This window comes from Octopus bimaculoides, chromosome 4 (assembly GCF_046866305.1).
Source record: "Octopus bimaculoides isolate indiv1 chromosome 4, ASM4686630v1, whole genome shotgun sequence".
In the NCBI taxonomy this organism is placed as follows: domain Eukaryota; kingdom Metazoa; phylum Mollusca; class Cephalopoda; order Octopoda; family Octopodidae; genus Octopus; species Octopus bimaculoides.
This window is the reverse complement of record NC_142931.1, coordinates 105,904,993-105,918,751: the sequence shown is the minus strand read 5'-3', so window position 1 is coordinate 105,918,751 and position 13,759 is coordinate 105,904,993. Positions and strand designations below refer to the sequence as shown.

At 35.1% G+C, this 13,759-nt stretch overlaps 1 protein-coding gene across 3 annotated transcripts in view; it reads right to left on the bottom strand.

The window, feature by feature from the left end:
• Window positions 1-341: 341 nt before the first annotated feature.
• LOC106878608 (phosphatidylcholine transfer protein) overlaps window positions 342-13,759 on the bottom strand; it is a 44,809-nt gene continuing 31,391 nt past the window's right edge. For all 3 annotated transcript variants that reach the window (XM_089351148.1, XM_014927879.3, XM_052967342.2), the window contains exons 6-8: window positions 11,779-11,953; window positions 6,627-6,694; window positions 342-3,873 (exon numbers count right to left, since the gene is read on the bottom strand). In XM_089351148.1, coding sequence (XP_089207274.1) covers window positions 3,787-3,873; window positions 6,627-6,694; window positions 11,779-11,953 — 330 coding nt within the window. In that variant the 3' untranslated portion in view covers window positions 342-3,786. The remainder of the gene's footprint in view (window positions 3,874-6,626; window positions 6,695-11,778; window positions 11,954-13,759) is intronic.

Sequence of the window (13,759 nt, the reverse complement as noted above, 5' to 3'; positions counted from 1 at the left end):
TTTTAATCACCTGACAAGTACCATGCGTGAAACTCTCAACTCTCGAGTTGCTTTGTAATTTCTGCTGATTAAAGAAAAAATAATATTTATTCTCATGTACTGAATTCTATTTATCCTGCTTGTTCTGCTAAACCCATACATACATATGTACATATAGACATACATATATACATTCACATACACATGCACAAACACAAACACACACATGCATAAATGCAAACACACACACATATATATATATATATATAATTACCATGTACTGTTGTGTATTTGCATGATTTTCCATATTATTTTCTATAGACATAAAAACATGACACGAAAAGAAAGAAAAAATACCAAAATTTTTTTGTTTAATTTTATTTAATAACAATAGTAAGTTGGTAGTACTAGATAAGTATAAAAAATTACTATCACTGGTACTACATTGGATTTTTATGCCATAGGCAGACTATAAACCAATAATAAAAACCAATTTGTTTTTATTATTTCACAGCCACTATACAGAATGATTTTTCTATAATTTGTAATGAATTAAGTTGAAGATAAATGAATTTTAATTACCAAATACCTGTGAACTGATCATTTCCTATTTGGTGTTGTGCGCAGAAAATAATGTAAATAAAAAGAAGAATATAAACAGAGAGTTTATGGCCATGTTAAGAAATTTGTTTTTCAAATGCTTCATTCATGGTTCAATCACACTGTACAGAACCTTGGGTAAGTGTCTCCTACTACAGCTTTATAAGTGAAATTTGATAGATGGAAACTGTGTAGAAGCTCATAGGATAATTTATATCATTGCACACACACACACACACACACACACACACACACACACACACACACACATATATATATATATATATATATCGGAAAAATTTGGATAAGTACTGTTTTCACTTTGCTAAAGATTTTCTACTATTTGAAAATAATATGTATTCTTGTTTTTATACTATTCATTTGGTTCTTTATAGATTATTTTAATAGATAACTTATTTAACACTATATTATTTAGGAGTTATAGTTTCATTTCAACATAATATTAGAACTTCGATTGGAATAGTGTTGATATATTTTCGATTATTTTTGATTAATATTATTTGATTAATTATTAATCTTTATAGTTTATAATATCGTTAAGGTTTTTTTTAAATCAAAACTTTGTATATATATATAAAGTTTAACCTTTTATTCTTAATAATTTTTTCTTTCCTAATTTTTTCATTCATAATTTTTTCCATTCATAATTTTTTCATTCATATTTTTTATTATTACGTTTGTAGAAATAAATAATCTTGTATTTTTCTATTATTCAATTGATCTTTAATCATAATTAAATAAACGTCTTTAGCTTTAAATAGTATAGCTTTAACTATTACACCGGTTAAATATGTACTAATTTTATCTTCATTATTATTTTAAACTTAAACTTCGTTCAACTTGTATTTAAAACAATGATAATTTAAAACAATGATAATTTAGGTAAGATGTTTTTTGTATATAATATACATGTTATTATTATGGATGAAGGGATGATTATTGAATGGTTATTATTTTGATATTATGATATTTTTTAAATAATTTTTCTATCTTTATATAATAAGTATATCATATTAATTCATTTGGTACTTATTGTTGGTTGAGATATATATCTAATTATTGTTCTACTTACGATCTGACGAGTAGCTATATTTTTGAATAGAACTTATTTTAGATAATTTCAATTGATTTTAATCGATTTAAATTTCTTTTCTATTTGAAAATTGGTTATGAAACACGTGTAATCTTTTTATTATATTTATCTTATGATATTTACTTTACTTTATATTATACTCATTTATTGTGCTTTTAATTATTAATTTTTCTATATGTGATAGTGGATTTTCATCGATGAGTTCTTGAAAATTGGTTATTTTCCCTAAAACTATATATATTTTATATATATTTTATATATACTTTATCTATAAGGCTCAATTTAATTTTTTATAAATTGATTTTAATTGAGTTTTTTACCTGTAATTTTGGATTTTGTCCCTAATAATATTATTATATATATATATATATATATACATATATATATATTATATTGATTGATATAATTTACCAAAACCCTTGAAAACTGTAGCTCAATGATTAAAACCAGCAAAGGAACATAAATTAAAAATGTGTACAAGTTTCTTTGACTGGTGACTGTTTTGATTTGTAATTATTTACACATTTTCCATAGTATGTTATTTAGCTATTCTGGAGTTCCATATTTTATGCACACACACATATGTGTGTGTGTGTATATATATATATATATATATATATATATATACCCCACAACATAGATTAGTAGTTAGCGACTTTGGGATCAAGGCAAAATGGGTGCCCAGAATTAGACCGGCTTGGAGGAGAAGGGTGTGGAAGCTTAAAGACCCTGCAAATGGACAGAGACTTAGAGACAAGTTACTTGAAGCATTTAACGAAATAGAAGGGGATATAGCATCATACAACGTGGAAGACAATTGGAGATTTCTGCGGGACAACCTGTTGAAAGCCACCGACCAGATCTGTGGGTGGTGTAAGGTCCTCTCTCGACCCAGAGTAACGTGGTGGTGGAACAAGGAGGTAGACAGGGCTATTAGACAAAAGAAACAGGCTTGGAAGGACTGGAAGAACGGTGGTAGCAGGGAATTGTACCAATGTGCCAGAAGGGAGGCTAGGCGACGGGTTTATTTAGCCAGAGGGGAAGCAGATAAGAAAAGATTTGCCAATGTTCTGCGCCGTGAGGACCAAAGACTCGAGGTATTTCGTGTTGCAAGACAGTGTAGGAGAGAGAATAGTGATGTCGTAGGAGAGAAATGTGTTCGCATGGATGATGGTACGCTTGCACTAAATGAGGATGCAAAGAAAGAGGTCTGGAGATGCCACTACGATAGATTGCTTAATAAAGAGAATCAATGGGAGGAAGAGAGCCTGCCGTAAGTCGACCCAATAGAGGGACCAGCTATCCGAGTTGATAGTACCAGGGTAGATAAAGCAATTAAGGAATCACTGCAGAGATGCTCAAAATATCTGGCAGTGTTGGCTATAGCCTAGTCACCCGTATTACGAACCAGGTGATACACGAAGGAGTCATACCCAATGACTGGTGTAGCAGCATCATAGTCAACTGCTACAAAGGTAAAGGTGACGCTTTAGATACACTGGCTTGTGCGGGTGGCACATAAAAGACACCATTTCGAGCGTGGCCGTTGCCAGTATCGCCTGACTGGCCTTCGTGCAGGTGACACGTAAAAGCACCTACTACACTCTCTGAGTGGTTGGCGTTAGGAAGGGCATCCAGCTGTAGAAACTCTGCCAAATTTAGATTGGAGCCTGGTGTTGCCATCCGGTTTCACCAGTCCTCAGTCAAGTCGAGTTAAACGATGATGATGATATCCATATATACATATACATGCAACAAGTGGTAGAGTGAACCCATAAGCTTTTGTTGTAAATAACACATTTGAAAATCTTTGGCCATACTTTTTACAGAAAGAAATGTGACTGTTTTAAATGCAGGAATGTGTTAATTTTTTTTAAATATCAAAATGAAGTTATACATTTATTTTGAAAAAGTGAACTTCCTAAAAGTGTTGGAAAATTGAACTCACAAAATATTATTTCTGTATTCTGATAAAGGAAAGCAACAATGCTTTCCTTTTCACTAGTGAAACTATTAACAGTATAGAAAGGTACAGAAATAACTGAAATTTAAAAAGTAAACTTTCAATATAAACTTATAAATGCTAAATTTTGTCAATTTTTGCCAGCTTTTGATTTAAGATATTTTGGATAATTTTTGCAAGCTGTGTTCATTTGTGTCAAGAATGCTGGGACAGCCGTCTGAAAAAAAGAATGAAAGAAAATAAATTTAATTAACAAACATCTACTAGAGCAAAAAAAAAAAATGCAATTTTATAGCAATTTAAGAATTTACCTTGTTTATTTAATTCATCCTTTGTCTAATTAACCTAATTTATACATTTTACATATCTAATTTGCCTGAGATGTTCTTTATTAAAAATATCAAGAAGCTTAATAATGACAAAATTATTTTGATAAATTCTTTAAGTTTTTCAAAATTAGTTGGAACAAAAACTGAATTTCAACAGAAATATGACAACACATGGGTTAAACATTGATGATTTGTTTTTCATCTCAGACTTTATCAAAGAATTGTTGGAAAAATCAAAATAACAGTCAAAAGGCTCAAAAGTGGTCACAACAAAGACAAAAGTTATAGCTAGTTTTAGAGAACTATCCTGTGGAATCTTAATATGTAAGATGAGACTAAGCAAGTTCACAATTCTATGTAGTCACTGCAAATGATGTGTTTACAAAAAGGTCCATCAAGGAATCATTCCTGAACCAGGTTTTTAAATGCAGTTGATGAAACTGGAATCACTGGCACCAGATCTTAGTATGTAATGAAGAATATAGCCTGTAGGATATGGCAAATTTCATCACATCAGTGACATTAACAAGACAGTTCAAATAAAATAGAAATTGTGACACGAATATTACTAGGTTAGAAATTCAGTGAAATGTTACTGCAATAAGTAACAAAGGGTTTCTCTCTGAACAAAATCCACATATGAAATATGTGTGTATGTACTGTATATAAAGAAAGTGTAATATATATATATATATATATATATATATATATATATATATATATAAGGGCATTACTATACAGTAATGCCTCACGCTTAGAGGGACTTTATAAGTCAAAACTACCAAAATAAGCACACATTTTCATTCAAGCCAACATGTGAATTGGTGAAAGGTGAAACTATACTAATAAGTCTCAATAAAGAGACTTCCAGAGTAGATGGCATGAACAGAAAAATAATTCTGACAATAAAATGAACCATTAATATTTGATTTTTAACTTAGATTTCCATTTTTTAAATTTTAATTATTTATTTTTTACTTGCTGAGTCAGAAAGAAGGGGCAGAGTCCATGGCATTTGCAGGCCCTCTGAGACTTTGTGAGAATGGTGCTATTAATGTTTTGTCTAAATTGTTGAAAATCAATACCTGCAGGAAAGACACGGTTGAGGAGATTCCAGCAGACTGACATTTTGGGAATGAAGGATTGTGCATAGTGGTTAGAACAGGGAAAGACGGATGACGATGGACACACCAACGGTGACATGAGGTGGAGAGACAAGTAGATCAGGGATGCCTGAGTGGTAGAGGTATGAAACCAGCCAGTTTCTAGAAGCTGAGGCTCTTATCAATAAAAAAGGAGACAGCATGCCAGTGGACCAGAGGTTGTAATGTGTCTGTTAGTGATAGAATATCAATCAGCTGAGTAGCTCTTTAGTAGAAACCCATGAGTAGCTTGATGTAGTCAATGATGTCTGTGTGTGTAACAGTAGCATTACCCCAAATAAAAAAAGAAAACAAATACTAAGTCCAGAATAACTAGCATACTGTCTCTTTTTTCAAAAATAAAGAAGTACATGGGTCAGATCTGAGCATGCTGAAATTTACAGACAAGATGCAGACAAGTTTTCAAAATACTTTGTCATAGAGGCTCTATAGAATTATTTGATTACAGTCATAATTATTGTGCAGACAAGTTTCAAAATATAATTTCTCATTTAGGCTCCATGAGAGTATTTGTCTTCATGTAATCTATGTAGAACAAATCAGCTTGGCATAGTTCATCCCTCTACAAGCTGCAAACAAAGGAGTTAAGCTGTTGAAATTCTTGCTACTTACAACAGTGGACCAATTTTCATTAAGTGGGTTGCCTATTGTGCAGTTAAGTGTCAAATGGCTTTGTAAAACTTACAGCATAACACTGCTAGTTGGACATGAACTGTTAACTTGCAGAAGTTTTCTTAACATGGAAAATAGTTATTAGGTTTATTTTAGCCAATCTTTCATCAGAAAACAAATGAGCATTAATGAACCATTTCTTTTAATTTCTTCAATCTTTTGGCTATGTACTGTAGTGGATTATTAGAGTTAGTGGTATACATTTATAAAGCCAAGCCTTTTCTCATCAAAATGCTACACTAACTGCATACCATTCCTACTCAATATACCTGCCTTTCCTACTTTTACCATCCCTATAGTGTCTCACCCAACTAACACTTTATTAATCACTTTTTCCAATCTTCCTGTCCATATTTCCCTTCTAATCATTAATCTGCAGAAAGTTAATAGGAACATCAACTCAATTCTTCTCACAATTCTGAGAAGGCCCTTAAGAACTGTAAGCATTGTCCCTGTTGCTAAGACTAAACTGTAGACGTTTTAACAAATCAAATAATAAAGCAAATCTGGAAGGAAATGAGCAATAAGACATAAAATCAAATTTCCAGTGCCACACTCTACTTATAAACCATGACTAATATAAATATTCCTTCAAAAACAATGGATATTGAAAAGAACATAGGTTAAAAGAAAAAGTATTTTATTTCAATGAAACATTTAAAAAAAATTGTGTGAGTTGAAAATGTTATGGATTATATCTTTTGTTGCTTCTAGATTAACATTCTTCTAACAAAAAGTGTAAACAAATTTGTTGTAATTTTACTTTTTATTTTGAAAATTAATTTGTTTTTAGAATAGATACAAACCTTTGCAGCCCAGTTGATTAACCAAGTTGGTATCATGCCTTTCGGATCATCATAATATTGCATGAAAACTAAAATAGAAGAGAGATATTACGAAACAAAAGAAATTAGCAACATAAAACATAATAGCCAACCGGCAAATAGAATAAATGTCAATCCTAATGACATGGATGATGGTGTGGAGCTGGGAAGTGGTCAGTGCTAGTGTGTGCGTGGTGATGTGATGTGGTGTTGTATAGTATGGTGGTGTGGTGTAGTGGTGTGTGGTGTGGTGTGGTGTGGTGTGGTGGTGCTGGGATGTAGGGGAGGTGAGAGTGGGGAAAGCCAGGGTGGAGTGTGGGTTAGGCTGAGGGTGGTGGTAGAGGTGGGGTATGGGGGAATGGGTGTAAGGGATGGGGGGATGGGATGGATAGGGAAGGTGGGCAAGAGTGAAGAGAAGAGAGAAGGAGGGTAGGAGTGAAGAGAAGTAGGAGTCATATATATATATATATATATATATATATATATATATACATATATATATATATATAAAAAATATATATATATATACATACATACAGGTATGTATATATATATATATATATGTATATATATATATATATATATATATATATATATATATATATATATATATATATATATATATATATATCAACATATATTTATATACATACATGCAGGTTGCGGTGAATAAACTGTTGTCTAAATTATGTATAAATGAAAATAACACTGATATCTCATTCTAACAGATATATTTACCAAAATTACATAAAAATATCTTGAAATACTAAAGCGTAAATTTTTTGAATAAAATCGCCATGGGCTTCAACCACGGCCTCCAGATGACTAGAATCTCCTGCAACTTTTCTGGTCAGTTTCCTTGTTTAAGTTGGTGAATGCTGCCATAATTCTTGCCTTCAGTTCATCTTTGTTGGTACAAGGAATTTTGTTGGACTCTCACTCAACTGTGCTCCACACATAATAATCAAGGAGTTTGCAGTCTGGGGAGTTGGGTTGCCAGATTTTAGGGGTGGTATGGTCGCAGAAATTGTCTGACAGCCATGACTGGGTTCTCCTGCTCTGTGGCATGGTGCAGAGTCCTGTTGTCTGACGTAGGGTCTTCCAGCAGCCACCCTCTTGACCCAGGGCAGCACTACCTCCTCCAGATACTTGATGTAGGCCTCCATGTTGAGTCTGAGGCTATGTGGGAAGATGAATGGAGGAATAATATTGCCATCACTAGTGATCACTCGAAACACCATGATGTTGACTGAATGCTTGATTTTTATCACTCTCAGTACATGTCCTCAGATTGACACCCAAACACTTTGAAATGTTTGTATGGGAACTTATGGCATGAATTCCAAGCAGCACAGCTTGTTGTTTCCAAATTTCTGGGAGAATGAATTGCATTATGGTACTGTTTTTCTCAGACGGTGTGCATCTGACCCTACTATACTGTGTAGTTGGCAGAATGAAAACAAACAATGTGCATACACAAAATAAAAAAAATTTATAGTGACAATTTACCCATCACACCCTGTATGTATGTGTATATATATATATATATATATATATATATATATATATATATATATATATATGAGTAGACATTAAAGGCCTGTGATATGCAGGACACTGACTGGGAGAGTAATGCCTGTCATCGCCACAGATGGAGGAAGCAGGTTAAGGAGGGGATCAACACTTTTGAGAGAGCACCATATCCAGCATGAAGAATTTAAGCGAGCTGCGCGAAAGTGCACGGCTCGTATAGTGAATGGGGGAAGCTTAATCTGCAATGTTTGCAGTCGTGTATGCTTATCAAGAGCAGGGCTTATTAGCCACCAATGGAGCCGTAAATGCAAAATGTAAGTTAGTACTAGAGCGCAGAATGTTCCTGAAGGTCGGCAATGGTCTTCCTCGGTCACAAGTGGACGGCCATCATATATATATATATATATATACACACACACACACACACACATACAAGCATATATACATACTTACATACATACATTCATACATTACATACTTACATACATATATACATACATACACATATCTCTCTCTCTCTAAATATATATATATATATATATATATATATATATATATATATATATATATATATATGTATATAGCAATAAGAAAATGGAGGAGAATATGCGGTATCCATCGACTTGCAGACAGTGTATTCCGTTGATTAATTTGTTTACTTTACAACTAAAATGACAAAAACCACAATATACAGATGCTTATGACATACCATGTCATATTAACAATTAAGGTTACAAATATAAAGTACATTTAGCAATTGGAGAATATATAGGAACTTACAGCCATTTCGGCCTAGCGTTGGCATGCCCCATTCTATCTCTATAGCTCCTGTGCGCCGGAGTAATTAGCAGATGAAAATGATGTAATGGGGGTACATGCATGATTCGCTAGGCCTCTTCAGAGATTCACAAAATTTAATACAAATATAAAATAAAAGATAAAAATAAAAATAAGAATAAAGTAAAAATAAAAATAAATGAAAAATGAAAATATAAAAATATAAGGCACATAAAAAGCCTACAAACAGTATATAAGACCATATAAACAGTTTTAAACACTCCAATACACATGCCTGTGCCTGTGTACATAACCATACGTAGATATCTATGGGTACAAAAGCATAGATAGATGTGTACATATGTGTGCCCAGATGTACGTCAACAGTCACTGCCACCACATGTGAGGGGGAAATATACATACATATATATATATATATATATATCCCCTCACACTGTCTGCAAGTCGATAGATACCGCATATTCTCCTCCATTTTCTTATTGCTATATAAATTTAGGGTAAAATAACCCCCCTTTTACCCACACCCACTTATTGCACTTGGTATAACACTAGTGTAACAATAATTGGGTACTCTCCCAGCAGTATATTGGATAGATACTATCCCTTAGTGGGTTGAATACTCAACCCCTAACTCTCTTGCATTATATATATACATATATATATTTTTATATACACTACATACACACACACATACAGAAAACATAACAGGCTTCCATGTAGTTTCCGTCTACAAAATCCATTCACAAGACTCTGGTTGGCCCAGGGCTATAATAGAAGAGACTTCAAGGCAATATATTGCACAATTAGATATAAGTATAAAAAATAAATTATGGGGACATAAAAGCTTTTAGTCTGAGACACCACCATCTCAGCTGTATCCACTTATACAGAATATCACAGTATTTACAAAAATTACATGCTATCTCGAATATAATGCATCCTGTTACATTTAAGTGTATCCAAAACTCAGTAATATATTCTATCCCCTTTTATTCATACTTTTTTAAAATCTTGAGTGTAATGCAAGTAACCAATTCTGATTGTGATGTTTTGTATTAACTTTCTAGTATTACACACATTCATAGTGAAACCAACAAATTACTATATTTGAATACTGCTGTCATTCTACTGACAGAAGGTAGTGTTCAATAACCAATAATCAACTGAAATGATGATAGAACTTTGTAATTTGACAGTTTTCACCAGAATTTGTGAAACATGAGAACACTTTTAGTATGTCAGAAATCAATTTATGGATCATTTGTTTGTCATAAAATAATCATCAAGCTGACAGGTGACACACATAAAATAAGCAATATTCCAAATGTATTTTAGTTTCTAAGAGTTGGAATTGCCATTTTTCTTTTATATCTTTTTGTCAGAAGGGAAGCCTGTGTCCACGAATCTTTATGAGGCCTCTGAGACAGGTGAAAAGGAGAGAGGGAGAAACCTCTGAATTTTCCAGAGATATGCAGGGTTGACTGTGTCAGATGTCACCTTGAGGTTGACAAAGATGATGTAAAGGTGGCGATCTTTGTGGAACTCCCAAAATCTTTCAATAATGAGATGAAGGGCAAAAATATGGTTGGTGGTAGATTGATTTGGCAAGAATTTGGCTTGTTGTGGGCGGCAACTGCTTCTGATGGTGGAAAGAGCATGGTTGAGGAGGATCCTAGTGAAGAGCTTGCCTGGGATGGAGAAGAGGGTGATGCCCCTGTGGTTGCTGCTGAGTTTGTTGCCCTTCTGTTCCCAGAAAAGGAGGACAATACCTGGGTACAGTCATTTGGGAGCTGCTCTGACACCCATACACAGTTAGTGATGCAAGTGAGCCACTGGACCATGTTATCTCTGTCCACCTTCAACATTACCACAGAAAAAGTGCAGGTTCCAGGGGCTTTGCAGTCATTGAGCTTCTTCAGGGCAGCAGTCTTCAGTGGGGTGACAGGATCAAGTCTGCAAGTGTTGTTGGTTGCAGCTGAATGTGCAGTGATGATACGGCTGGGATCAATTGGGACAGGTGGGTGAAGAAGAAGAAGACTGAAGTGCTCCTTCCAGAGTTTAAGGTGGTCGGTTTCCATAGTGATGATGTTGCCATTGGTATCCTTCACCAGGGGCTGTCGTGAACTAAGGACTGGCATGGGCTCTGTGGAGTATGTTGAACACCTGGCTGAGGTTATTGTCGTTGCTTCCAGGTGCTCAGCTTCCTCCACCCGGAACTTCTCTCAGTCATCTGTAATGACCTTGTTGCATATCCCATTGAGTCAACAGTACTCATGTCACTGTGCAGATGAGCCTTGTTATGACAGTTGAAGTTGATTATCCCAACATCTGTAGTGAAATCCAGGATCACTTGGGAAGAGGTCTTGAGTTTACTGAGACATCACATGCAAACTGGTTGATGCTCAATTTGAAGACCTCCTAGTTATCAATCTCATCCTGAAACAATTGATAATAGAGAATGCAAATGCTGAGGCAATATTGGAATTGCAGAAATAGGATGAGTCTGGGTGGGGCTGGTACTGGTGGCAGGGTCCACCAATGACTTCAAGTTGTTAGTACTGCATATATTTTCTTAATCACCCTATTTAGTCATACTGTGATTAGTGTGGTTATTTCCAATGTTGAAGTACATACCACAATGTATCACATGTTAAAATATGGATGACAATTTGTGACATAAACTATCATCTTATTCTATGACTTGTATCTTATCAATAAATTATAATTTCCTATATTTATAGCTGTAAAACAATTATTCCATATTATTTGGTAAATAGAAAAAGAAAATAAGAAAGTGAATTACCTTTTGTACCTCCTTCTGGTTGTTTACTAATTACCAAACTTTGGTAGTAATCATCTACTCTGACTGTCATCCATTTCTCAGGGAAATTTGTTACTTCATCAACACTTTGAGCAATGATCACATATACTTTGGCTCCTTTCCAGTCAATAATGCGTAGCTCTCTCTTATACACATACTGAATATGAGGTTAAGGTTTTTTTTAACTGAGTCATATGATCAAATCCAACCTAAGTGGTATAACACATTGACCTTTTTGTTGATGGTTACTCTCTCTCTCTCTCTCTCTCTCTCTCTCATATAAATATAAATACACACACACACACATATATATATAGACAAACAGACAGATAGATAGACAAAGAACAGAAAGTGGAATTAATGAGCTTACATTATTTTATCAACACTGAAAGGATGAAAGCTAATTCAATCTCGACAGAACTTGAACTCAGATTGTAAGAGCTTTAGGAAATGTGGCTAAGTATGTTTTCTGACATGCTAATGATTCTGCCAGGCTTGCCGCATTCATGTATAATGATAATAACAACAGTAATAATAATACATAATATATACGTGGAAGACAATTGGAGATTTCTGCGGGACAACCTGTTGAGAGCCACAGACCAGATCTGTGGCTGGTGTAAAGTCCCCTCTCGACCCAGAGTAACGTGGTGGTGGAACAAGGATGTAGACGGGGCTATTACACAAAAGAAACAGGCTTGGAAGGACTGGAAGAATGGTGGTAGCAGGGAATTGTACCAATCTGCCAGAAGGGAAGCTAGGCGACAGGTTTATTTAGCCAGAGGGGAAGCAGATAAGAAAAGATTTGCCAATGTTCTGCGCCGTGAGGACCAAAGACTCGAGGTATTTCGTGTTGCAAGACAGTGTAGGAGAGAGAATAGTGATGTTGTAGGAGAGAAATGTGTTCGCATGGATGATGGTATGCTTGCACTAAATGAGGCTGCAAAGAAAGAGGTCTGGAGATGCCACTACGATAGATTGCTTAATAAAGAGAATGAATGGGAGAAAGAGAGCCTTCCGTATGTCGACCCAACAGAGGGACCAGCTATCCGAGTTGACAGTACCAGGGAAGATAAAGCAATTAAGAGTATGAAGACAGGGAAAGCCCCCGGCCCATCAGGAATCACTGCAGAGATGCTCAAAATATCTGGCAGTGTTGGCTACAGCCTAGTCACCCGTATTACGAACCAGGTGATACACGAAGGAGTCATACCCAATGACTGGTGTAGCAGCACCATAGTAAACTGCTACAAAGGTAAAGGTGACACTTTAGACACTAATAATTACAGAGGCATCAAGCTGTTAGATCAGGTTATGAAAGTTACGGAGAGGGTCATAGCCCAACTAATTAGGGAGCAAATCAATTTAGATGAGATGCAGTTTGGGTTCGTGCCAGGTAAAAGCACCACTGATGCCATATTTCTAGTGAGACAGCTGCAGGAGAAATATCTAGCCAAGGATAAACCTCTGTACCTGGCCTTCGTTGACATGGAGAAAGCCTTTGACAGGGTCCCCTGATCCCTTATCTGGTGGTCAATGAGGAAACTTGGGATAGAAGAATGGTTAGTGAGAGCTGTGCGAGCCATGTACAGAGATGCTGTCAGTAAGGTGAAGGTTGGAAATGAGTACAGTAATGAATTCCGGGTAGAGGTAGGGGTCCACCAAGGTTCCGTCCTCAGCCCCCTCCTATTTATCATAGTCCTCCAGGCGATCACAGAGGAATTCAAGACAGGTTGCCCCTGGGAGCTCCTCTATGCTGATGACCTTGCACTAATTGTGCAGTCACTATCAGAACTAGAGGAGAAGTTTAAGGTGTGGAAGCAAGGACTAGAATCGAAGGGACTTAGAGTCAACCTAGCAAAGACCAAAATCCTAATAAGTAGGAAGGTAGATAAAACACAAACCCCTTCAGGTAGATGTCCTTGCTCAGTATGCAGTAGAGGAGTAGGTAGTAACTCTATAA